The 26,634-nt window shown below is 39.6% G+C and overlaps 1 protein-coding gene across 5 annotated transcripts in view; it reads right to left on the bottom strand.

The window, feature by feature from the left end:
* Nucleotides 1-1,672: 1,672 nt before the first annotated feature.
* Nucleotides 1,673-26,634, bottom strand: part of PRKAR2B (protein kinase cAMP-dependent type II regulatory subunit beta) — a 90,790-nt gene continuing 65,828 nt past the window's right edge. Inside the window, exons 5-12 of one of the 5 annotated variants that reach the window (XR_010381740.1) lie at nucleotides 18,485-18,591; nucleotides 15,297-15,450; nucleotides 9,979-10,080; nucleotides 8,469-8,543; nucleotides 6,078-6,143; nucleotides 5,813-5,951; nucleotides 2,998-3,605; nucleotides 1,673-1,963 (exon numbers count right to left, since the gene is read on the bottom strand). Coding sequence is in view for 3 of the 5 variants with exons in the window: in XM_010984837.3 (XP_010983139.3) it covers nucleotides 3,472-3,605; nucleotides 5,813-5,951; nucleotides 6,078-6,143; nucleotides 8,469-8,543; nucleotides 9,979-10,080; nucleotides 15,297-15,450; nucleotides 18,485-18,591 (777 nt within the window). In the remaining 2 variants the exon portion in view is untranslated. Of the gene's footprint in view, nucleotides 3,606-5,812; nucleotides 5,952-6,077; nucleotides 6,144-8,468; nucleotides 8,544-9,978; nucleotides 10,081-15,296; nucleotides 15,451-18,484; nucleotides 18,592-26,634 lie in introns of all 5 variants that reach the window. The other 4 variants (XR_010381741.1, XM_010984837.3, XM_064487693.1 and 1 more) reach the window with 4 other exon arrangements.

The following is a 26,634-nucleotide window of genomic DNA, read 5'->3' as shown; positions in this document are numbered from 1 at the left end:
ACTTGAGATGTCTGTGATTAGCAGTCATCTTTTGATCTTTGACCTTTTTTTTTTTTCCTTTCCAGCAAAAACTCCCATATATCCTGGCTCCTTCCTTACCTCTTGGGAACAGTTCCTCAGAGCTCTCTTGGGGGCTATTTCCTGGGCTTTAGTCCTCAAGTACATTTCTGAAATAAAATATAACTTGTAACTTTTAGGTTGGGGGGGGGCTTTTTTTTTTTTTTTGGTCTTTTCCCCCCAGTCAACACTAGAGACCAAGAATTGCAGTAGGAAGCAAGAAATCTCAATTGCCTGTGAGTTCTGCCATGGACTCACAAAGTAAATGATTTTGGTGAAGTCACGAATTTTGCTCAGTTATACAAATAGAACTGACTTAACCCCACATAGTTACTGTTGGCACACAAGTCCTGTGCAAATACCTGATTTACCTTATGCCTTACATTTCCACAATTCCTTATACCTTCAAGGTGTTTTTGAAAGATATCTGGTAAGTTTCAGTTGCTCAACCAGTTTTGCTGCCTTGAAAAGCATCCTGGAAGAGGTAAGGGTGTCTCAACTATTGTTACAATTTCTTCTTGGCAAAATTCTTTCTGATATTCAACATAAGGCTGTGTATCTCACACCCTTTTATTTTAGAAGCCAGCATTTCCTTATAATTCTATTTCTCCCTTAGGTATTAACATGTTATTTAGATATGAGAGTCCCTTCTTCAGTCAGTTAAGCTGGATAATACAGCTTATCCAGATGTATTACTTACCACTCCAGGCTTATATATTATTAATTTTCTTTGAGAGTGCAAAGGACCATCTAATTCTTGTTACAAATATAACAATTCTTTTTCCCCCCTTAGTAGAGGCACCGGGGATTGAACCCAGGACCTCGTGCACACTAAGCACACACTCTCCCATTGAGCTATAGCCCCCTTCCCCTGACAGTTCTTGAAAAAAATTAAATCAGTATTTTAAAGTTGCTTTAGAAAGGAAAAGGACTCAGCACTTAATCCTACATAGTTCAGTAAAATCCAGAGTTCCTTGCTTCATGCCCTATGTTTCATTTGCAGCTTTTTAAAGCATTTTAAATAGTCTGCTGGCCAGGGTGTATAACAATAAATCAAATACATTCACACAACATGTGTCATAGGTAGTGTTTATGTTAAAATATATGCACCAAGCCCTAGTTCATATTGACAGACAGCTCTCTCTCTCCCTTCCTCCCCTCCTGCTCTCTAAATTCACAGAAGACAAAGGTAGCTCCTTTGTGTTAGAAAAATGTCCTCCCAAAATTCTTCATCACACTTCCTAGAATGAAACAGAGAATTTCCAAGTAGTAAGGACCCTCGGTTAGTGATTAAAAAATGACATCCACAACTCAAACTTGAGGTATTTTAATGACTTTAACAATATACATTTCCTAGTCAGCCACATTTACTCGGTTATCGTAAATGGCCAACTTAGTCTGCAACATACCACAACTCGTACCACGTATGACCACTAGTTAAGATTCTAACAAATCTCTTGCCCTACAGAACCATGCTTTCCAGCCACACGATGCCCGGGGCTCAGCTGTCACAAATGCCATATCCATGCTTTTCACACCGTGCAATGTGCACCATGGAAGTCATACAAATGAAACAAGCAAAAAAAGAAAGAAAAAAAAAACTTCATTAGAAACATTTTATTATAAAAGTGTGCTTTATTATAAGGAAATTTTAAATATAACCAACAATACTGAAAATAATGTTAACTGGCATTTACAGCCTTGGTCAGAGTTCTTTATTAAACAGGCATTTGTAAGTTAACAATCAGCTTATGCAACAAAACAGGTAACTTGAAAAAGTGAATACAGAACACAGAAGGATGAACCAGGAATCTGGGGGTTCTTTTGTGTCTCTTCTTGTTTAACAGACATGGCTTTTAAAATCTGAAATAGAAAACAAGTCCTCTTCATGTAGTAAGCTCTCCTCCTACGGGGAAGTTTGCAGAATTGTTAAACAGTGTTCTAAGACGTGGCTGAAGGTATACTTAACATATTTCTTATATGTATGTTATCCAATTAACATATTTTACCCACATTTTCATTATACAAGCAAGACCATAAACATTATAAGACCACACTAGCCACAGAACATATTTACCCGGGTATCTATTTCTTCGAAACATGTTTCCCAGAATGAAGTTGCTCCCTTAAAAGTGAACAACTGGTTAAAATGAATTTCTCTAGACATGGGTCATGTAGGCCCAGAAATCATGGAAGAGTATATTGCATTGATTAAATATAATTAAATGCATTTTATGTAGCAGAAGTACAAATAGATCAATTTTCAGCTGAGTTCATTCTGCACTCCTGAGAGTCGACGGGAAAGCACACGGCCAGGCCTGATGGTCTATCCGGAAAGGGCAGAAATACCTTTCAACTATGTTTTTACTTAGAAAAAAATTCTTTTCTCCCACCTTGGAGGAAGCCCATGGGAGATGTCTGCAAAGGACTGTGTTACGTATGCCCAGTGAGGAACCGAGAAATATCCTGTGGGCAGGTTGATATGGACCCCAAATATTTTTGGTATAGGAGACTTTTTCCTTTTTCAGCATACATAATAAGCTCTTAGGCTTTTAGAAGACAACAATTAAGTTTAAAGAGCGTTCTAAAATACTTGTGACATTCAATGTCAAACTCAAATGTTAAAAGATAACAAATACAGCGAGTTGCAAAATGAAAAAAGGAAGCAGCAATATATGATTTATGAGGAAAATAATCTCTCAACTAAAAAGACTCTTGCCTATTACCATAATGACTGAATTGCCTGTCCTTAAAAACCACTGGAATATGCAGGTCACTGGCATTAAGCCAAAGAAGTCAGAAGGTACTTTATTGCAAAAATATAAAAGGTTTTTAAAATTGCATATGATGTTTCATATCATTTCACCAATAGGCCAAGGCCAGCACATAACTTATCAAGCCAGAAAAACTCTAAAACAAAAACGATTGAATTGTACTTACTATATAGAGTGAGAGTTGTACAAAGACTGTGATGCCACACTGGACAGCATGGTTCACTGCAAGTTCCCTCTTACATGGACGCCGTCACTAACACATCAATCCAAGTAAGTCAAAATGAACACACCGCCTATGACAACATCCTTTAATGAACTTCTTAAACACAGATACTTTCAATATGTTACAATTATCTGAATAAAGCTTTCAGTCAAATAATTTTGTGGGATAGAAAGTCACTGTCTCTGGATGTGGATTTTTTTTTTGATCTACTCTTAGAAAGTGATGTTAAAGCCTATGGACTATTAAATCACTACTCTGTTTACTGACACATTGCAAATGTTAAAAAAAAAAAAAGAAAAAAAAGAAAAAACCTGAAATCACAGAAAATGCTTGGCATGTACACAGACAGGCTCTCAGTGGACTAACCACTACGGTGTAATTTTGTCACTACAGGTCTTCTTGCTCCTCACGTTTGCTTCATGCAGTGGGTTCAACAATATCCATGTTTGTTCCAAACAGGGCAACTAACTGTTCCTCATAGGTAGCGATGTTCCTTTTCATAATTTCCATGCAAGGTCCCAAAAGCCTCTCAAATGCTTGCACATCCATGGCTAGGAAAAGGGGAGAATGAAAGAAAAAAACGACATTCTTTGCAAATCTGTACAATTTCTGTCATTTATGGTACCTATTCTGCATGTATCAACAAATGCAATGGCATCTTTAGATAAATATCAAATACAAGAAAAAGGCATAAAGAGAAAAACATCCCACTTCCCAAAGGAAGCTGCCAGTGTCCCCAGGCAGTATGACAAGCAGTTCTAGGTTGGTGGGAGGTTCCTGGTTCAGGTTTAAAAGGATGAGGGACTGTTCTGGCAAGGCCTTGGAATTTTTTAAATAAATTAGTTTTGATGTCACCACCTTAGTAACCGGAACTCCTCAAAGGTGGCAAGGGCGTGTTTTCTGTCTTGTTTTCCCTTCTCGGGGTTTACAATGCCATGTTGTGAAGACCAAATGTTACCTTTTATCATTTTTACTCTTTTATCCTACTGTCTAGTCAATTCTAAATGGCAGCCCAAAGAATGATTTTGTCCACTTCTGTAAGTACGTGCTCTACCTTGCTTAGCTTGCCTGGCTAAAGCAGTTTTTGAGACAGAATTTATAATACACACATGAAAATATGATCACACTCTCTACCATAGAAATACAAATTAAAATTCTTTCTTTCTGTCTTTCAAACATGCAAGAGGGAAAAGGCAGTGTTTACAAGAGAGACAATGGATATTCTTCCAGTGCTGGTAGCATGTAAGTAAGTACAAATAAAAGTGACCTGCAGTGTGTGTCAAAGCCACAAAAAGAAAACTCACTTCGAAAAACCATTTCTCAGGAAAAATCCTATATATGGAAAGGTAGTCTATGCACCCAGACACAAAAGCCATCCCCTCAAAAAAGATGGAAGGGAAACTCCCAAAATATTTAATAGTGGAGAGTGATTAAATAATTTATGTGTTTATTTACGTATATAGGATGTTACAATTCGATGTAATAAATAGGAAAAAAAAAGTCTAAGCTATAATGAATGAAAAAAGCAGTTTACAAAACTGTTTAAAAACAGAAAACCCAGGGAGAGGGTATATAGCTCAAGTGGTAGAGCACACACTTAGCATGCACGAGGTCCTGGGTTCAACCCCCAGTACCTCCTCTAGAAATAAAAATGAACCTAATTACCTCCTCCCCTCAAAATAAAAAAAATTTAAAAAAAAATAAAAGCTTAAATAAAAACAGAAAACCCATACAAATTATAAAAAAACCAAGATGAGAAAGAATTATATATAACAGGATGTGGAAATCACTGGGCTGTGGTGGTACTTTTTCCTACCTTTTCTGTATTTCTCAAATTTCATGTGAATTTATTATAGAAAGAAATTAATGGGAGTTCACTCAGCTCACTTTTACTCTTACTATCTAAAGTAATACCACAAACTCAGGGAAATTACCTGTCAGCTTCTAATTGTCTTCTTTCTCATCCAAGTATAACACTTGACTAACATTGTTTAAAACCTTTCAAAAAGTGACTTCTCTTAAGAAAATTCCGAGGATTCTTGCAAATCTTAAGAACACTGAAGCTAAATTTATTCTGCTAACTGTGGATGAAGAGCAAAGGGTGGCTAATTACTTCTGAATCCGTTTTCTTAAAGAAAACGCCATCAAAATTGATAGCTCCTGAATTATATTTTTCATGAGTAAGGTAAGTTATTTCTCATATATAAAACCTCAGCTACATGTAGATGTCTTCCAGTTGAGGATGGCATCTCTGCCAAGCTGTGATGTGGTCCACGGCTGTGATAAACAGTCAAACGACAAGATTCTATTGTGCTTTGACAAACGTGAACCTTTGCTTCCAGTACTAGGAAGAGTAAGTCTCCCCACAGGCACCCCAATGCAGAGCAGACTCCGCAGGGCGGAGCATACGTTATCAAAATATTGTCTTAGCCTTCTTTTTTTGAGGAATATAGTGCACACTGTTCATCTGAAAGATTAGAAAGAAAACTCGGTACTCAGAATTCTTATTTTAACAACATGCAAAAATAAGATGTTATTTCAGCCTATAAAAAACACAACATATACTGTGTGTGAAATTTTTTTAAAGGAAAAAAAGTGGCTTCTACAAATTGATTTTATCATGCAGTGAATCCTAATCTTGTTGTAAGTTGTGGGGCCCACAAAACTTGTGAACCCAGTAAAAGAATCTGTGCAACACGTACAGTGCGGACAGAACAACTTCCACCAGGGGACGCACACCCACGGCTGTGAGTCCTACCTAAACACTTGACGGTCCCGATGGCATGTGCGGACGCGGCCCGCGGTTTGTTAGTTACCAGAGCAAGTTCTCCAAAGTACTGTCCCCGGGAACACCGAGCGATTTCGACTGCACCATTCTCCTCCACTTCTGATTTACCCTGACAAGGTCATTGAAAAATAAAAGCAGCTTAAGAAAAATAAGTTAACCTTAGTCTAAACATCAAAAAAATCTGTTAGGGTTCCTGCTAATGTTCCCTGGATTTTTAGGACTCATGAATGCTTACCTTTCTTTTCATGGTAATTTTCACTTCTCCAGATTCTACAATGAAAAAAGAATCAGCCAAATCTCCCTATCAGAATGAAACAAAAACAGAGGGTGAAAATGCAAATTTAGTTGACAGCTGTCCTGCTGCCTGACATACCCCTAAAATCAATCCAACCCCAGGGCAAAGAAGATTTGCCTAAAAGGTGAAACGCCATGGGAACAGGTCATCTCTCTTTCTCAACTTAGAGGTTATGATCGACAATTATATCGTCATGGCTTCACCTGTAAAATGATTTGAAATGATAGGCTCTCTTCCATAGCACTTCTGCTAAAACTAGGAAAGAAAATATGGCAAATAACACTAAGGGAAGGACTCTACCCCAACAGCAGCCTGGATAAAGCATAGAGTTAGAAATGGTAGCACTGTTTTCCATCAGCATCTCCTCTGTCAGCTGCTCCCATGCTCCTGAAGAAGTTTTAAACGTGTACCCTGTATCGTCCTAACAGCATAGCATGGCGACCCAAGATTATCCAGGGACTCCCAAAGAGAAGCAAGCAAACTTCACTTAGGAGGCAGTACATCTGGGTCCAGACATTTGTGCTGCAGTTGGCTGGGGACCTGACCCTGGATACCAGCTTATGGACAAGCCACCTCCAGGCCCCGAAAAGCCTTCTCAAAGAAAGTCCTGCCATTTCTAACTACATAGCCGTATTCTGTTGTTTTTTATTTTTGAATAGACTCTGCCTTGGCTTCCAAGGATGCCTGCCTTCTGAAATTAAACAGCATTATACTAGAGACAACAGATACTGAATTTTCTGAGCCTCTCAAAGTGATCTGGAGAAACCCAGGTATTTCAGAACCCCTCCGTACAATTCAAGAAAGACAGTATCAGATTCCATCACAAAAATAAATGGGGAGTCTAGATTATACTATAGTACAGACATGTATGTTTATAAATACTTAAAAGACAATTCATATCTAAAACTACCTTAAAATAAAGCCTAAGAATAGTATATACACCTCCTTTCCCTTACCTTATGTCAGGTTTTCATAAGAGCTTCATGTTAAATTTTCAAGTGTCTTACATCATAACAGGTTATCAACTGCTGTGTAATTTTGTTTTCAAAATGTGCTCAAAGTACATGTAAGGTGGGCAGGGCATAGCTCAGTGGTACAGTGTGTTGCTTGGCATGCACGAGGTCCTGGGTTCAATTATTAAAATAAATAAAGAAATCTCATCACCTCCCCCACCAGAATTTTTTTTAAAGTGCACGTAAAACTAGTGAAATTAGTTCTGCAGGTTGTGCCAATGTCAGTTTCCTAGTTTTGACACTGAACTAGTGATGCAAAATGAACAGGGAGAAACTGGGTGAGGAGTGAGCACACTGGCCGTCTCCGTACCACTTTTGCAACTTCCTGTGAGTCTGTAATTATTTCAAAATAATTTGAAAAAATCATTTCAAAAGTACTGTATATGTCGCAGTTTTAAAATTTATGTAGTAGAACCTTAGCCTTGTTCTCTGATTTGCCTCCATGTCTTCCCAGTCCCTGACTGCGCGAGTCTGTTGAGGGGGGCAGTGGGGGGGGCCTATTACTTGTTTATTTGCCTTCTAAAACAACTATTCTTTCCTCAGACCTTGAATCTAGTTTCATATGTATCAAAAGAAGAGATGACATTTTAGATAAAGGTTACAATACAGTATAATGTGATATAAAAATTACTGAATTTAACAGTCTGTTTAAATCATTCACTCAATGCTTCAAAAACTAGGAAAAAAGGTATTAGCATGAGTATGCTTTATCTGTAAACTTCAACTGTCTTCATAAATCCCACTTCTTGGTAGGTGTAGCTAACCGAGGCACGTATGTCCGACTGCTGGTTCCAACTGGGATCTTAGAAAACCAGCAGCGATTAAACAGCATGTCGCCCCATTTAGCGCCTGGGGACCAGCCGAGTATGCGGTGCGGTGTGTTCCCTTCTTGGCTCATCTTATCAGGGAGCAGCCTCAGGAGGCTTCACCAATGAACTGATTATGCAAAACTCCACATCTTCCGGAGTTACCTCCTGAGTCCTTACTAATAAATCTCCTGGAGCGATCACTGTTTCTTCCCTCTTACAAATGAATCTTACTCTTCATATACATTTGACTTTCATGTCACGTACAGATATAAAATTATACAGAAATGCATTTGATGACTTAATACATATTCACTAAGAGTGAATTATGAAAATATTCAAATAGATCAATGGCTATAAATTAAACCACTTTTTACAAGTCATTTGATACAAATCATACTCATTTAATCCGTCACTACATACTAATTATAGACAAATATGAAAGATGTATTAAGACCTACAATGTATAAGAGCCCTTTAGAAAATCCCAAACTGAATAAACAGTATTATACCTGAGCAATGATTTGTTCTCCATCGTTGTATACTTTGGTGCCTATTACATCTACCACTTTCAGGCGTTCAGAAACCTACAAAGGAAAAAAGATAATACAGTTGACCGCTGAACAACATGGGTCTGAACTGTGCAGGTCCACTTATATGCAGGTTTTTCCAATAAATATACAGTTGGCCCTCTGTATCCACGGATATGGAACCCAGGGATGCGGAAGGTAAGGAACTTGAGCACCTGTGGATTTTGGTATCACCTAGTCCTGGAACCAATCCTGCGGATACCAAGGGACAACTATATTAAACAAACAGACTAATCTAATCAGATAATCTTAACTATTTCAGGGGTTTAAAAATGGTAACCTACAGGCCAAATAAACTGGTGTGTGGGTTTGTGTACGTGTCTGCTATAGTAACTGCTCGCATTTTAAAATAAACAAAAAATTTTACATAAAAACTTGAATTTCCAGCTTCTCTTGAAAATTCAGGGCACTCAGCAATACTTAGCTCAAATTTCCACATGGCAAAAATAAGCTCTGGTGGACCAGCAGCTGTTTCTTTGGATGGAGTGCACGTTTTCCAATTTACCAAAGCCCCCTCCTGGCGTGGTTTTCATCTTTGTTACTTGCCTAGCTCTGAAGGCATTTGAATTTCCAGCCTCAGATCTATTTTTATTTAAAGAGATCTGCTGCTGGAAAAGATCGGCCGTCCAATATGCATTCTGAAACGTGGCCCGAATTTCTACTAGGTGTACACTGACAAGCCAACCAAGACACGTGTCAGCAGATGAGTCAGTCAACCCCAAAGTTTCTGGCCAGGATGCTGGAAGGATGGCATTGCTACTGCTAAGAAGGGGAAGGGAAAGGGGGAGATTTGGGATGTGTCTTTGGTATGAGACAGAGTCTATGAGACATCCCAGAGTCTCGAGATGTTAAATCTGCAGTTAGATAAATGAGCCTGGCATTCAGGGCAGGGCCCTCCCCAGTTCTGTCAATTTTAAGAGGCATCAAAATAATAGATACTTAAAGCCAGGAGATTTGACAAGGTCACCAAGTGAATAAGTGTAGCCCGAACAAAGAATAAGAGACTCTGGAATGCCAATTTTAAGTAGAAACAAGAAGAGGATTAAACAGCAAAGATGACGGAGGAGGGGAGGCCAGTGAAGATGTCCTGTACTTAGATAACCTGTTCCTGTAAGGTATTACTAGTGGTTGCAGCCTAAATTTACATGACTATTTGAAGTTTGCTTTTAGATACAGACCACCTATAAATCTGTTATAGATGCTCATAGGTGCCTATTAGGTATAAACAATAAAACAAATGCAGTTATAGGCAATAAAAGAAATACTGAGCTACCTGAACACTCTTGAATCTTTTCAAATGAAAATACGGATAGATTATTATTCAAAGAACTATTAACTAAAATATGGTTAGATTATTATCCTTAGAACTAACTATTCCTAACAAAACAGGAGCGATTAAAGCAAAATAAAATAAAAGCACAAACATACTTACTTCCAAAGATTTAAGGAATGGCAGTGACTCGATAAAGCTTTCATACATTTTTCTCTTTTTGGCATTATTTTTTACAATTATTCTCCTGAAGGTTACCCTGTCCTAAAGGTAGAATATCAAATATGAAGACAGTTAAAAGGTAGACTTTATGAGGAAAGAAAGTTTGAAGAGATAGTTTCATTTTATTCCCAGTAAGGAACAAACAATAATTCAAGATTTTGAAATAAAAGATGAATAGTATCATACTTCTTAACACAGCATTGTAAACTGACTATACTTCAATAAAAAAAAATAAAAACACTATCATACTTCCAATGCAACTCATTTCAGATTCTTATTTCTTTAAGCATAAATGTAGAGCCATATAAAATGTCATTTTCATGTTTTTTAAAGAAAGCACCAGTTTACTTTTTATTCAGAACAATCTGACCAACATGTAACTTGAGGGCTAAATCCACCAGGTGGCGCTGTCACACCATTTTAAAATCATACTAGCTACTTGTTCTTTGCCCCCAGCCTTTTGAGATACAATTAACCTATAATACTGTGTTAAGTTTAAGGTATACAACATGTTGATTTGATATACTTATATATTGTGCAATGATTACCACAGGAGGGTTAGTTAACACCTCTATCAACTCACATAATTACCATTTCTTTTTGCGGTGAGACCATTTAAGATTTACTCTCTTAGCAGCTGTCAAGTATACAATACTGTTAACTATAATCAGCATGTTGTACGCTGGATCCTCGGAATGTATTCATTTTATAGCTGCAAGTTTTTATTCTTTGACCCACCTCTCCCCACCCCACCCCCAGCCCCCGGCAACCACCATTCTACTCAGTTTCTATGAGTTCACTTCGCATTGAGTTCCTTTGCTATATAGATAACAGCCCTTGAGTGTTAGGAAATCAGTGCGGTGAGATGTGATTAGCATTTTTTTTTTGTACATCTCCTTTTTATTTTTGATTAGCATTTTTGAGGTATAACTGGCATACATTATATTAGTTTAGGGTGCACAACATATTCCATATTTGTATATATCAGTCACTTACTGTGGAGAAATGACCAGTCACCACAATGAGTCTAGCTAACATCCATCAATCACCCCACACAGTTACCACATTTTTTCCTTGTGAGAATTTTTACGATCTACTCTCATGGTAACCTTCAAATATACAATACAGGGGAGGGTATAGCTCAGTGGTAGAGCACATGCTTAGCCTGCAAAAGGTCATGGGTTCAATCCCCAGTATCTCCATTAATTTAAAATAATAATAATAATAAATAAATAAACCTAATGAACTCCCCCCTCAAAAAAAAATATATATGTACAATACAGTACTATTAATTGAAGTCACTCTGCTGTATATTACATCCCCAGGACGTACTTAGAACTGGAAATTTGTACCTTTTGACCACCTTCATCTATGACCAGCATTTATTTTTATATATACTTATATTTTATATGTATATAAAAATATATAAATAGAAAAATCTCAGTATGCATCCCTTTTAGTAAAGTGCTAAGTTATACTTCAGTTACACACAAACATATACACTGACTGTGATGTTTCCTAATGTGTTTCTTGCGAGTTGCAGTAAAAAATTCATGAAATCATCATTAGAAATTTTTTTAAACCATGCAATTACAATGTGAGAGATCTTGGAAAATGATTAACTCTGGGGTTTTTTGGCCACATCTACATTCTATCACTTTTCTTTCTTTTTAATGTGCACAGAGAAACAACTTTCTTGAATAGAGCCTAATTCCAGTGTTAATCATGCTCATTCTAAAATGTTCCTGTGTTTTTACTACTCAATCTCAAAGGCACATCACTAAATTAAGAACTAGGGAAAATTTTAAAGGTAATGGCTCAAAAAATGGTTTTCCTATAAATTTTATGCTTTAAAAATTCCTATGAAACATTATTTTAGTTCAGTTAAGAGCTGCCAAAATTATGTTTGGCAAACACTGATAAACAACTATACCATTTTAATATAAAATAAAATTAATTGGGATATGTTCTTTAACTTGAAAATTACTATGCCAACATATTAAGGCTGAATTTAAATGAACTGATAAGATAGAGAAAAATGCCAGTGTGGCTGTTAATAAGTCTCTAGGAAATTAAACATCCTGTTCTCCAATTTAGTTTATTACAATTTTATAAGGGCTGTAATTTGGACATGTTGTACTCATCATTTTTTTTAAAAAGAGAAATAATTTCAAGATAATTAGTAAAAATACTGAAATAATTTCCAAGCCTGGCTCTGCTTCAGAATCAGCTGTAATGTTTAAAAAAAAAGTTTCTAAGATTCCAGACTTCAATGACAAAATCTCTGCATGTGGGACTGTATTATAATCTGTATGTAATAAAAGCTCCCTAAGTGGTTCTAATACACAATCAGGTCTGGGAGCCAGCTGCAACACCATGTTATGAACAGAGAAGACTAGAATTAGCTTAGCGATTTAGAAATTAACCACACTGAGCTACATGTCTCAGGAAAAATATCCTATTAGTGGCCCTCCTCACACCCACTGTGACCTATGAACAAAATCCAGAAAGTCCCATCTCAAATATTTCCATCCTAGTCACTTCTATCACCACCTCTCTGAACCACAGCAGGACCGTGAAGACCCGTTAATCTCCCAAGGCTAACAGTGACCTCGTCTTATTTACAAAGGTAGACTATTCACAGTCTACCTATGGAAAGCTCCATAAAGGACCTTTCTCTTGAGATCTGCTTATCATTCATTACACCTGCATTTACAGGGCAGGGCTCCAACCTGTCCATCTTAAAAGGAAAATTTCTTTTCTACTCGACTTTCTCTGAAAGGCTAGGTTAGTTACGCCAGCTGCTAAGAAAGCAGGTCTGAAGTATTTACAGATGATGTGAATCACTGTAATTTTTAAAAACAGCTATTGCACTTAGGCACCTACCCCAAGGGGATCATCACAAACCGCCCACTTTTATAGAGTTTAAAACACATACAGATGAGTAAAAAAATCTCTGAAAATGCTTCATCCTTCTGAGTACCATGCACACTGGGAAATGCTGGGCCTCTGTACCTAGTTTAAGGTTCCATCAATACTCAAAGGGGCCAACCTGCCAAAGACATGAATTTGTTCCCAGGACATGCATGGAGGAGGCTGCCTATCCCGTGCGACAACCTGACCCTGGCTGGCCATCCCACTTTAAGTGATACCTCAGGAGTGAAACAGGTTGCCACCAACTCTAGACTGAACCCACAGCAGAAGCCTCTTAGGGGCCAAGTCCGCTCAGGTTTGCAGTTTTTACTTGGCTGCCTTTGGGTATTCAAATCTTTGATGGTCCTTTAAAACACTTTAGAGGACAAGTTTTGTTCCACCTGAAACAATTTCAGTTTTCCTTCCACAACTTAAAAGGTGACTCATCCCATTTTTAATAAGTCAACAGTAACTGCCTGGTTCTAAGAAGAAGAAATGCACGTGATGCCTTATTTCTCCAATCAAGGGAGATTTTTTATCAGCTGAATCCACTTAAGTCAAATGCTACACCATGGTCAATGTGTAACCTCTGTGACGCTACTGTCGTTGGAAGCAGACTGTTAACAAACTGCCTGTCATCTCAACATCTCCCCCTTCCACAGAAGGATTTAAGAGAAATAACTGCATATCAAAACTATAGGGAGGGTGTTCACAGCAGCACTATTTACAATAGCCAAGACATGGAGACAACCTAAATGTCCATCAAGAGATGACTGGATAAAGAAATTTTCCTATAGTTATACAGTGGAATACTACTCAGCCATAAAAAAGAATGAAATAATGCCATTTGCGGCAACATGGATGGACATGGAGATCGTCATTCTAAGTGAAGTACATAAGAAAGAGAAAGAAAAATACCATATATCACTTATATGTGGAATCTAAAAAAAAAAGACAAACGAACTTATTTATAAAACAGAAACAGGCTCACAGACACACAAAACAAACTTAGGGTTACTGGCGGGAAGGGGAGGGCAGGGATAAATTGGGAGTTTGAGATTTGCAGATACTAAGTACTATATATAAAATAGATAAACAACAAGTTTCTACTGTATAATACAGGGAACCAAATTCAATATCTTGTAGTAACTTACGGTGAAAAAGAATATGAAAATGAATATATGTATGTTCCTGTACGACTGAAGCATTATGCTGTAAATCAGAAACTGATACAACATTGTAAACTGGCTATACCTCAATAAAGATCATATACATATACAGAAACTATAGGGAGGCGTGTTTTCAACAATTTGAAAAGAAAATGTAAGTATTATCAACATTCCCATAAAGCAAGGTGCTGCTTAAAGTGGGTTTTGGGCACCGGCAGCCCTGGTGTCTCCTGGGAGCTTATGAGACTCGCAGAATCACAGGCCTCATCCCAGACCCAGGGCATCGGAATCTGCATGTTAATTGGATTCCCAGGTGAGCCTGGAGCATCAGCTTAAACAGTCTTCCAGAATCAGCTGTACACGGGTCAGCCACTCGGCATCCTAATATCATGGATGGAAAGGATCTCCCTCCCACCTCTCCCAAATGGCCTAAAAACCAACTCTGAAGTCTTGTAGAACTGCATTTTAAAAGCCCAGGTCCCAACCCTGAGAACCTGATGAAACCTGTCCGTGGTGGGACCTAGGTAAGAGGATTTTTTTAAAACACCCTCAAGTAATTGTAATGTGCATTCAGCTAAAAGCACAGCTATCAAGTATTTCTTCTCTCCACAGCTGCTGGGCAGTGCAAAGTTGTTACCTATCAGTTTACACCATGAGGCTGCATTTCTAGTGATTTCTCGAGCAGGCATCACCATCACTTGATGGGCTGGTAGCTCAACTACAGACGGCTGGGCCCCCGCTCCAGAGTCCCTGGGCCGGCCGGCCTGAATCAGCAAGCGGGGCCTCTGTTTGCATTTCGAGCAAGTTCCCAGGCCAGGGGCCCGCACTCTGGGAACCATAGGTTACAGTCCTTACCGCAGAAAGCCATCTGAAAACAGCCCTGAAGGCTTCGTTTGTTTGTGTGGCTGGTTGGTTTTCAAGAGTGGGTAAAAGAGGAGCGTTTTGGATCTGAGTGTCTTTCCCGCAGCCAGCAGGCTGAGCTCCCGACTGGACTCGGGAAAACAACACGCAGACTGACCTCAGCACAGTCTAAGTGCCCAACAGTTCAGCATCTCGTTGCTTCATAAATTCTCTGATGACCAAATAAATCCTCCTACGAGAACTAAATTATGGTAGCTCCCTGGCTTCTGTCATCGCGATTTTTACAAATAACCTTCAGGTCAGATAAATACTCACCAAACCCCACAGAGCACCAGGAGAGGTAGCCGTGATCGTGGCCGCCCTGGGCGTGTTGTACATTAAGGCCAGTTCGCCAAAACTTCCACGGTTGTCGTAGTTACCAACACACCTTCCGACACCATCACATTTCACGTAAATGTCAAATGTTCCTCTGTTGGACAGGTAAGAAAGATGATGTGAAGGTAATTCCAGTAAAATCTCATTACAATAAAACACGAGCCCTGTGCAGTAAAATCTCATTCTTTTTAATCATTTATTGCTTAGTCTTGCTGCTCGGACATCATAACACACTGACCTGGATAAAACTGTAAATGTCTAGAAGGGTGATCAATGGGAAGTTCCCCGCCGCCCTGGCCCAGCCTGCAGCTTCCTCCCGGATCTGCCAGCTTCTTCCCCGACCACTGGCAGAGGTCTGCACACCTGGGGAGCAGTGGGAGCCCGGGGACGCACTGGGAGCCGCCCACGGGCACGTTTGGGCAACTGGAGTCCTCCTTGAGACTTAGCACACATCCCAGGGCAACAGCAGAGGATGGGCTTTGGTTTTCAATTCCCCTCTGATGACAGACTCTGCCAGTTCTAGGTAAGCATGAAGGACCATCAGGGGACTAGGGGAAGACCTGTGTGCCTGCTGGGGCGATGAGGCTAAACGAGCTGGTAAGATAATCAAACAAATGATAAAAATATAACTGAGACTGCAACCAAACAGGACATACAAAGGCAACCCTTGGAAATTCATGCACATGAAACTGCTGCCAGCAGTGATCTCAGGGTAAGAACTGTGGAGAGTTCCAGGGGACATTTGCTATCTAATTAAAGAGGTTTTGGTTTCCAAAATGAACATGTATTACTTTTGAGATGAAAAGAAAATAACTTTTTAAAAGAACACAGCTCTAAGAATCTGGTCGGCTGCTACTATACAGTATTTACAGGGAGGGTCCTGTCATCTGAAGGAGGGGCCGGCAACCCGGGGCCCAAGATGGGCTGCCTGCTTCCGAAAATCACGTTTTATTGGAACAACAAACACACCAGCTCATTCACACGTTATCTGCCGCTGACCTGTGCTGCGGCTGCAGAGCTGAGCAGCTGCGACACAGATGGCATAGCCTGCAAAGCCTGGAACATTTACTCTCTGGCTCTTTCCAGCATCTGGCCCTTTATGTTAGACTGACCCCCAACTTACAGCAAAAAGTGGTAGAAATTCAGACTAAGTATCTGATCCTGGTCTTTCTACAGCTTTTCTGTGCTTATCTTTTAATTCATTTTCCAGGCCAGTAAAACCCCGTCTGCATGTCACTGCACTGCGTGTCGTCCAGATCCTGTATTTCTATAAACTACGCTCCCCCGGGAGAGCGCTGTCTTTGCAGGCGCTGTGACTTATCAGAGACCATGGTTTCCAGGCTTGCCGAAACACCCATGTGGGCAGACACGAGGAGTTTGTTGGCTTTATCCTGCTGGCTGAACCCGAGCAAAGACCAAACAGAGTGCTTTTGAGATTAGGAAAGGATTACAGATGGAGAAGATACAACAGAGGTAAAAACAGGAGACACCAGACAAAAGACATTCATGCAGAGGAGAACAACTGGTTTTCCATAAAATTCACGGGTGGAACGGCTGTTTCAGAAGCACCTTCCAGAATCTATTTCATGAAGTTATTTTTCAAGTATAGGTTAATTCTTCTATTTACACTATTTATGTTTTTGCACTAAAACCGTTTCTGACATTTCCTACTTGGAATAGGATTTCTTCCCCGAGAATGTGAGACCTCAGCAGGGCGGAGCCCCGGAAAGAGACCTGGATGCCAGATCACCTGGGTGACCTGCACCGACTTGCATCACTTCTGCGAACCTGAGAACTCTCATCTGTCAAAAGGGTGATGATGGTTCTAACTGAACAGGGAAGGTATCAAATACAAAGGTAAGGGGTTTTTACAGTCAAAATACCTACTGAAAGAAAAGTGTTGCTCTACTGTATCCAGGGTTCTCATATACCCTACAAATAAATACAATTAAACAGCTGAGAGAATTTCTGAGGTGCTTCATTAATGAAAGCTGTTCAGGGTACCAAAATCGTGACTTTAATTTACATGTGGGACAACTGGTTCTGTCCTATTCTAAAATCACAGCGTCCCCCCGAGCCCTGGCTAGCACAGCCCTACAGGTCACTGTGGCCTTAGGGATGAGGGACAGGAGGACCCAGACCACACACCACTGATGAGAGAAAGGTACCACCCAGAGAGCCCCAACCAGGAAACGAGGCCTAAGCAGACAGATGGAGTGTGACTTTCTGTGAGGCCTCTGAGCAGAACACAACTCAATCCAGAGAAGCAAATGTCATCCAGCAAATCAGGGTGGGAGACGGCCTGTGTTCCACGCAAATGGGAGGCGCTGGGGACTCCACACGTCCTATAAACACTCCCTGACCACGTTATAGAAGTGGAGAAAGGGAGACTCAGTGCCGACTGCTCCCCTTTTTCATTTCAGTACTGGTACCTGATTACGGCTCAAAGCACGCTGTCCTTTGATGAAGTCAAGCCCAACTTAAGTTTTCTGAAATCAGACTTTTAATACAGATGCAGGCCTTCTCACTCAAAGTAATTTCTCTGTCGAGTTTTTAAGAGATGAGTATAATAATGCAGAAACAATTTCTGGGGGGACACGAACTACTCCCTCTGCTGATTAGATGATGCTGAAGCAAGAGGAAGAGACACTTAAACGTTCCATCTTAGGCCCCTCTGAAATATTTGAATTTTTTTAAAATGATGAGTGTGTTTTGCTTGGCAGTGAACCAAAAAGAACCTTTCTGGAAAACATAATAAAGACTGAGTTACACAGATTCAATATCCCAGGGGCTGTGTCATGCTTCTGTTCTCGCTGTAATAGGCATCTGAAACCATGTAATGGGCATAACTGCCTCTCCGGTAGAAGTTAACAAAGGAGGAGGCTCCCAGTGCAGGACTGAGATTTATAGATTAACCAAAAGTAACCAGTTCTTCCCCACACTTGGCCTCTTTTCACAATCTAGCGTGGTTTCACTGCAGGGATTCACAGCAGAGTTATAGGGCCTGTCATGTAGGAATGAAGGCAAAGAGCAATTATGGTGTATTAATCTGTCTGTTGTTGCAATAACCATTGAGATTTTCGCAAAAGGTTCATTGTGTTTCAGTAGTGATGTACTGCAAAACTTACCTATCAATTACGTAGAAGTTGTCACCATCATCACCTTGATCAATTACATGTTCCCCTTCTTTGACCAATTTTTCAAACATGGCATCTAACACTTGAGACATCTGCTCCTATTTTTCAAAAAGAAAAGACATAATCTTTATGTGTATCTAGAATATGCTTTCTTAAATAACCATAATTAGCTTTATACTTCTGTGAACAAGCTAAAAGAAATGGAAATATCACCATTGCCATAAAGTCATGTCAAAAAATACACAGTATGATCTTCACCACAAGCCAACAAGGTCATACAGTTACTCTCATATTCAGTATCTGAATAAGTAATTATAATTAGCCTGTTTCAGAATATTTGCAACTATCACCACTTTGATATGAAAAATTAATCACCCAACCATCATGTACCTTGTGAAACATAATCTTAGCAATTAAAGTGACCAGGTTAATAAAGAACTATTGCAAATGTCTTTTAAAGATACCTAAACTTTTTTTTAAAATACCCTATTTTAGTCATCACTAGGATTTATATAGAAATTACTGAAATATTTAGTGAATTCAAATCTTGACTCCAATCCTTTTTGGTTTAGCACAAAAAACCAAAACAGAACAAAAAAACCCAACACAGAACAAAAAAACCAACAATGCTTGTAGCAAATATTTTATCACTATTCTCTGTCACTGTGGTTCTCTTCAAGAAGCAATCGTGTCCCTCCCCAGGACAGATTTATTAAAACTGAAGCCAGAAACATCAAAGCTACTAGTCAACAACTATTTAAAATTTTTATTCTGGTAAAGTCCATCTGACAAGGTTTAAGGGTAAACCTCAGCTAGTGAGAATAAACTAGGAGGGGACAGAAATCTTTCCTCAGAACACGTAAAGCTACAATTCAAAGCCCTTTGAAAAGACAGAACAAATGGATGTGGAAAAACTGCATGGTGCATAGTAACAGAAAAGCCAGAAGTCATCAGAAGGTTTTAAGTCACCCCCTCTGGGTATAAAAAGGGTAGAGCGCCAACTTCCCAGGCCAAAATCATTTATTATTATAAACAAATGAAGGAGTGGGAGATAGATCAGAGAGGGGAAAAGGTGAAAGTGGAAAGCACAGGTTGAAGAAACAAAATACTCTGAATCAAAAGCATGAACAGATGACATGTGAGTCACTTCTACTGGAGACCGTATGAACATCACACGGGGAATGTGAAGGTCTGACTCCAAAATCTACAGAGAGAGTGGGGAGAAGAGACAGGAGAGATTTTTAGAGCAAAGGGAAGTTAAGCAGGGGTGATAGAGACAGGGTGCAGCCCAGGGAAGGGCAGGCGGGCCTGCGGCATGGAGGGGCCAACCACCTGTCAGAGAACCAGAGGCTCCACTGGGAAACACCTGGTTTGGGCAGAACGGGGGTCCAGACACAGCAGAAAACAAGTGGGCTGATCATTCAAAGTTCCCCACGATCAGCTGATACCTTCCTTTCAGATGCCTCCACCCTAAACACAGAACACTCAGCAATCAAGAATTAACCCCAGCTCTTCCCAGACAAAAGATCAGAGTCAGGGTCGTGGGAGAAACTAAAGAAATAAGAGAAACTAGAAAAGCTCCTGTGAACACTGGTGCCCTAGAACAAGGACCACCACTTGCTGGGATTTGCGGCTTCCCCCATAGTACAGCTGGCTCCCTGCCACTCAGCCAACAGTACGCCGGTTGACAGCTCTGCCCTACTTCTTCAGGGCTCCACGTCGGCTTTGGGCTGCCCCTCTGGTAGCCTACAAGACTCAGATAAACAGCCAAATTACACCAGGTGAGACAGAGAATTCAGGAACAACGAAGAGCTTTCAGAAACTCCTACTTTGTAGACCCAGAGATGTTCAACATGATAGTGTATCTGAGAGGTAAAAAAAATACGACATTTAGAAAAATAGCCAATCAAAGAAAGGTGAGTAAATGGAAAACTGAAAACAAAATTGCCAACATTTTTTTCCCTTCCTTTTAGATTTCTTTTTTAAAAGCAGTTTTAGGTTCACAGCAAAATTAAGCAGGAAGTATGGAGTTCTCATATACCCCCGTCTCCCTGCCACTACACACCACCCCCCACCAGAGGGGGCACTTACTACAGGTGATGACCTGCACTGGCACCATCATCACTCGAAGCTGACATTCAGGCTCACTCTTGGTGCTGTACGCTCTGTGGGGTTTGACCAATGTACAATGACAGGTACCCACCATGACGGAATTTTTAAAAAAGAAAATAAAGAACTAAAAAGATAAATGAAACCCAAACATCTCAAGGAAAGTCGATAAAGAGATGAAAAGATAGGAGTTCCAAAGTGACAATAGACAAAACAAAAGGAAGAACATAATCAAAGAAATATGGGATGAGTTTTCCAAAACCGAAGGATGCAAGTTCCCAGACTGAAAGGGCTCACTCACGGGCCCAGCACAGTCAGGGACCAGAGCCTCCACACCAACGTGACAATGTGTTTCTACAACACCAAAGATACAGAATGGATCCCAAGGCTCCCAGAAAATCCCAGAGGGGTACTTCAAAATATAAAAAGATGTTCAACTTCTTTCAAAGTAAAGAGGAATGCAAATTAAAACTGAAACGAGATATCCCTTTTTTATCTGTCAGATTTAGAAAGATAAAAAACGTTAGCATAAGACACAGTTGGAGGTGGTGTGGGAAGCAGACATTCTCCAGCAGAGGGCTGCCAGGAGGTAAAACAGAACAGACCTCAGAGGACACGCCGTCAACAGTTAATATTTCAAACATGTTACGCTTCCCCTCACTATTTCTCATCTAGGAAGTTATTCCAGAGAAATTTGTGAACTGACATGTGCATGGGCATTTTTCATCCCTAAATGTGCATCCTAATAGCAAAACAATGAAAACCTCAAGTTTATCTACAGGGCACCGGATGAGTCAGCTTGCCACATCCATACATCAGAAAGCTACGCGGCTATAAAAACAGCAAGTGAGGATTGGAGACCGCGATCTTTTACTGGAGTCACTGACAAGCACTAGACACGCAAAGAAGGGCAGGTGGGAAACGTGGAATGCTGCGGACAAGGAAGAGTCAAGGGCCCCACAGGGAAGAGACCCCGTGTGAAGACACCTGCCACCTGCTGTCACACGGACGGCGTCAGTGATTCCAGAGGCCAGGACTGGGGCTGCTGGGTGGATGGTGGACATTTTGGAACAATGATAAGACCTGCCTGAGAAAGAGAGCTGTCTCGCAGTGACAGGGCCTGCCTCGCAAACAGACGAGCTCCACATCCCTCAGGGGAACTGTTCAAGCAGGCCTCCCATCTTCCACTTGCTGTCAAAAGGGTGCAGTGTTTCTCAAACTGTGTTCTCTGGAACCCAGGGATTGTGTGGAGGTGCTTCAGTGATCAATTCCGTAAACAGTCGATTTAACTGCATCCTTAAAGTGTATACTAACCATTAAATATTCAAACTAATGGAGATCAACATGTTAGGATGGATTACACATAAACTTTTTTAATGAAGTGAAACTTCATATAACATAAAATTAACCATCATAAAGTGGGCCATAAAGTTGTACAACCACCATCTCTACCTAGTTCCAAAACATGTTCATTACCCCTAATGGAAACCCTGTGCTCATTAAGTGGTCATCCCCCATTCTCCCCGCCAACCAGCCCCCGGCAACCCCCCATCTGTTTTCTCTCTCTCTGGATTTACCTATTCTGGGTATGTCACATAACAGAACTGTACAATTTGTGATCTTTTGTGTCTAGTTTACCAGACTCAGTATAAGGTTTTCAAGATTCATCTGTGTTGTAACATATATCATACTTTATTCCTTTGTATGGATGAATATATACGTGTGCGTGTGTATATATGGATATATACCACAATTTACATATGCATTCATTCATCGATGGACACCTGGGTTGCTTCCACCTTTTGGCTACTATGAATAGTGCAACTACGAACATTCATATACAAGCATTCATTGAAACACCTGTTTCCATTCTTTTGGATCTATACCTAGGAGCGAAAACTGCTGAGTCATACGGTAATTCTATGTTTAACTTTTTGAGTAACTGCCAAGCTGTTGACCACAGTGCCTGAACCATTTTATTTTACCACCAACAATGTACTAGATTCCAGTTACTCCACACCCTCACCAACACCTGTTGTTTTCCTTTTTTTTTTTTTAAACGATACCCATCCTAGTGGGGGTGATGTGGGATCTCGTTGTGGTTTTGCTTTGTATTTCTCCAGTGACTACCCACGTTGGGAATCTTTTCACGTTCTTATTGGTCATTAGTATCTTCTTGGCAGGAGTACTCTGCCCTTTTCCAAGTGGGGTTGTCTGTCTTTTTATTGCTGAGTTGTAACACTTCTTTCTAATTCTGGATATGAGGCCCTTATTTTATATGTATGTGTGTGTATGTATATGTATATATTTGTATATGTGTATATAAACACACACACACACATACACAAACATACACACACACACACATACACACACACACACATGATTTGCAAATACTTTCTCCCATTCGGTACATTGTCTTTTCGTATCTTTTGATAATATCTTTTGATGCACAAAATGTTTTATTTTTATGAAGTCTAAATTACCTTTTTTCTTTTCTTACTCCTGTTGTTGGTGTTAAGAATCCATCACTAAATCCAAAGTCATGAAGACTTACCCCTGTGTTTTCTTCAAAGGGTTTTCTATTTTACAGTTTTAGAGCTTACATTTGGGTCTTTGGTCCATTCTGAGTTAATTTTCATATATGGTGTGAAGCAGGAGTCCAACTTTGTTCTTCTGTGTGTGGATATCCAGTTGCCTCAGCATCATTTGTTGAAGAGACTGTTCTTTCCCCATTGTATGATCTTGGCATCTTTGTTGAAATCAAACAGCTACAGATGTATGGTTTTGTTTCTAGACTCTCCATTTTATTCCACTGTTCTCTGTGTCTATCCCTAGGCCAGGTAACACACTGTTTTGATGACTGTAGCTTTGAAATAAAAGTTTTTTGAAATTGGCAAGTGTGAGTCTTCCAACTTTGTTCTTCTTTTTCAATATTATTTTGACTATTTGGGGCCCCTCATCATATATATACAATTTTAATACACTGGACAACAGCAAAATGCCATGTGTTCTCATGGTTTAGCTTTGTAATACATAAATGTCACCAATTTGAACAAAAACAATTTTAAAAAAGAATACAGAATCTCTATACAGATACACTGTTAAGTTAAAAAAAAAAAAACTCAACAGAACACTGTGTATAGAGTTTGCTGCCACCAAAATTTTAAAAAGAATACATTTGTACATACACAGCATAACCCTAGAAAAATACACATGACAGTGCCAAAAGAACTTGGCTCCTGAGAAACTGGGCTGCTGGGAGCCGGGGGTAGAAGGGAGATTTCTTTTCACTGACTTTTCTTTTGTTACTTTTGAATTTTTGTAAACTGTATATGCATACTGATTTAAACTTTTTAATTAATTAAAAAACCAACCTCTCCATTTAAACAGAGAACATGCTATTGCATCTTTATGAGGACTGACAAAAACTTTTGGAAGAATGACGCTGATGGGTTTGCAGGAAGTGGCGTTCGTTCCCTCCCTGGGTCCCTGTATGAGCTCTGGCACCTGCTCATAAGACAGCAGCCAGGGCTGAAGATGAAGCCAGTGGAGCAGTAGGACAGTGCTTTCCTGACGTGGGGCTAATTAGCCCCACGGGGATCATGCTACTCAAATGAGTTCATCAATCCAGGCAACATATGGTCATCTATCAAAATTACAAAGTTTGATATAATGGTTTACTAATATTTTGTTTTGCTTACTACTTACAGTTCAACTCATTTAAAGCAAATGGAGGGGAAATACTAGCTTTACTGATTAGCTGTAGCCCTAAGTGTCAAATGGAGAAAATGATGACATGTATTGCTACAGTAAATTTTTTTTGTTACCCTGGAATTAGCTGTACTTTCAAACATTATAAAACTCAAGAATTTATATATGGGTATCTAAAAAACTAATTCCTGATAAAATACAGAACAATTCCCTTTTAGAACTTCTCTCTGTGACAGGTGTCTTTTCTAGTCAATCAAAATGTAATCTCCGCATAATTATGCACAGAGTGAAAAGAACTTAGGAAATATTTAATATGCAGAGGCTTATCTCGGTGACTGACAGCGACTGGAGGAAATCCACATCTAATTCTCCTACAGAATGCAAATTCGAGACTGAGCTCTGTAAAAGGGCTCTGGCTCTTAAAAAAAAACAACAATTTACTCTCCATTAATGAAACAGCCCATCATACAGCATAGGACAATTATTTCAGTTTGCCTCAAATTAGAAATATTTCAGAAGAAAAATGGCCTACTGAGCCAAGCATTAAAATATTCATGAAAAGAGTATCTTCAAAGAGGTTAATAATTATAAATGCTGTGCTCAATGTATGAATATACAGAACTCCAAGGAAAAACGTTCTGAGGCCTAAGAGATGCAAGATTTTCAAGCTAAACATGACTTTAGGGAAGTCAAATGAGATAGAAGATGCCAACACCAAGATCATTCCTCTCACTAATTAGTAATCACTGCTGCCCCTTCCTCTTTCAAAGTTTTTTCACTTCAGGAAAAGATACCGCTTCTGCAGTCCATATGACCAGATACTGGGGGTCATCCTAGACTCTTCCCGTCGGGTCCTGATTCATTCAGTTACCAGGTACCAACTTCTGCTCATCCTGAGTATTTTATGAAACCAGCCCTTCCCCTCCCTTCCCTGGCCGGGCCCGTTTCCTTTCCGTGGATCACGGAGTGGTTTCCTCGCTGAGCTCTACTCCTTTGTTCCTGACCTGTCCCTCTCACCTTTTACTCCAGCCCCTCCACTGCCACCAGTGACCTTAGACATCTGATTGTTACATCCTCCGCTTAAAATGCTACTACTGCCTACAGTTCATGTCCAGTGCTACAGTGATGGCTGGTCCACACTGGTCCTTCCTGACACGGCACGCACATCTGAGCTCCCACCACTGGAGGTCTCCACTGTAGAGTCTAGAGTTAACACTCTCTGTACTTTTCGTTCAACTGACAACTTCCTACTCATTTCCGCGGCTCAACTCAGGTGGCCTCTCCAGCTTGCTGGATCCTCAGGTGAGGCTGAGAGACCCTCATCCTCTCACAGAACCCAGACCATATTACAGCATTTCTCATGTTTTATCAGATTGATTTGTATGAGTATTTGACTTCCTCACCAAATTGTCTAAGCATTTCTGTGGCATCCAATGCTTTATACAAGCCCTGAACATAGTGGGTGGTCAAAGAATTGAACTGAAAGGAGTTGCTGTATGACAAGCAGACATAAGTTGAATCTGTAATTCAATTTAAATACATGTGGGTTATGGTACAACAAATGTATATGATAAAAAACTAGAAAGCTGCTTAAAATATGAGATTGACCTAAAATCTCCAATCTGCCATGTTTGGAGATAAATTTCTTATTCCATGTGGTTACACACTAAGAGAAACTAGTTTTTACTTTTTTATATTCTGTATCATTCTCAGAAGGATTTTAAGATAGTAAGGAAAATAATCAAGATGGTTTGAGCTCAAATTCAAAAAAAGATATTCTGGAAACAATTATGTAAATACATTTGCTTCTTCCCTATAAAACATTCAGTAATGATCATAAACTTGGTAATTGTATGAACTGGATGTTTTTCTTTCTCCCCTCTGAACTAGCCTCTAAAATATGTATGTTGAAGACCTTCAAGAAAGCAGTGAAAGAAATCTAAAAAAAATTCCTGTTTTTATAAAAATAACCACTTTAATTATGTAAAGATGCTCTCTGCCAGAATATACCAGCAAAAGTTTTTTTAAAAAATTATTTTAAATGCAATCAAAATCTTCACAATGCTTTAATAGTTAAAGTTGAAACGGGAAGAAAAATCAATTTAATTTAGAGGATGGAAGAGAATAGGTAGCATCTCGGGAAAGTGCAACTGGCAGTTACTTCACTCACGTTGTTTATCACTTAGTGTTTAGACACCAGAATATCACCGCTGAGTCACTGCTGAAGCATTAAAATACCAGTTGAATTGCATAGGAAAGTATGCAAACAAAATGGCACATGATAGTAGCAAAATACTGAACAAGAGCATTTTCCTGTT

Source organism: Camelus dromedarius, chromosome 7 (assembly GCF_036321535.1).
Source record: "Camelus dromedarius isolate mCamDro1 chromosome 7, mCamDro1.pat, whole genome shotgun sequence".
NCBI classification, from domain to species: Eukaryota; Metazoa; Chordata; class Mammalia; order Artiodactyla; family Camelidae; genus Camelus; species Camelus dromedarius.
Note: the sequence above shows the minus strand (reverse complement) of the source record. Positions and strands in the feature narration are given on the sequence as shown.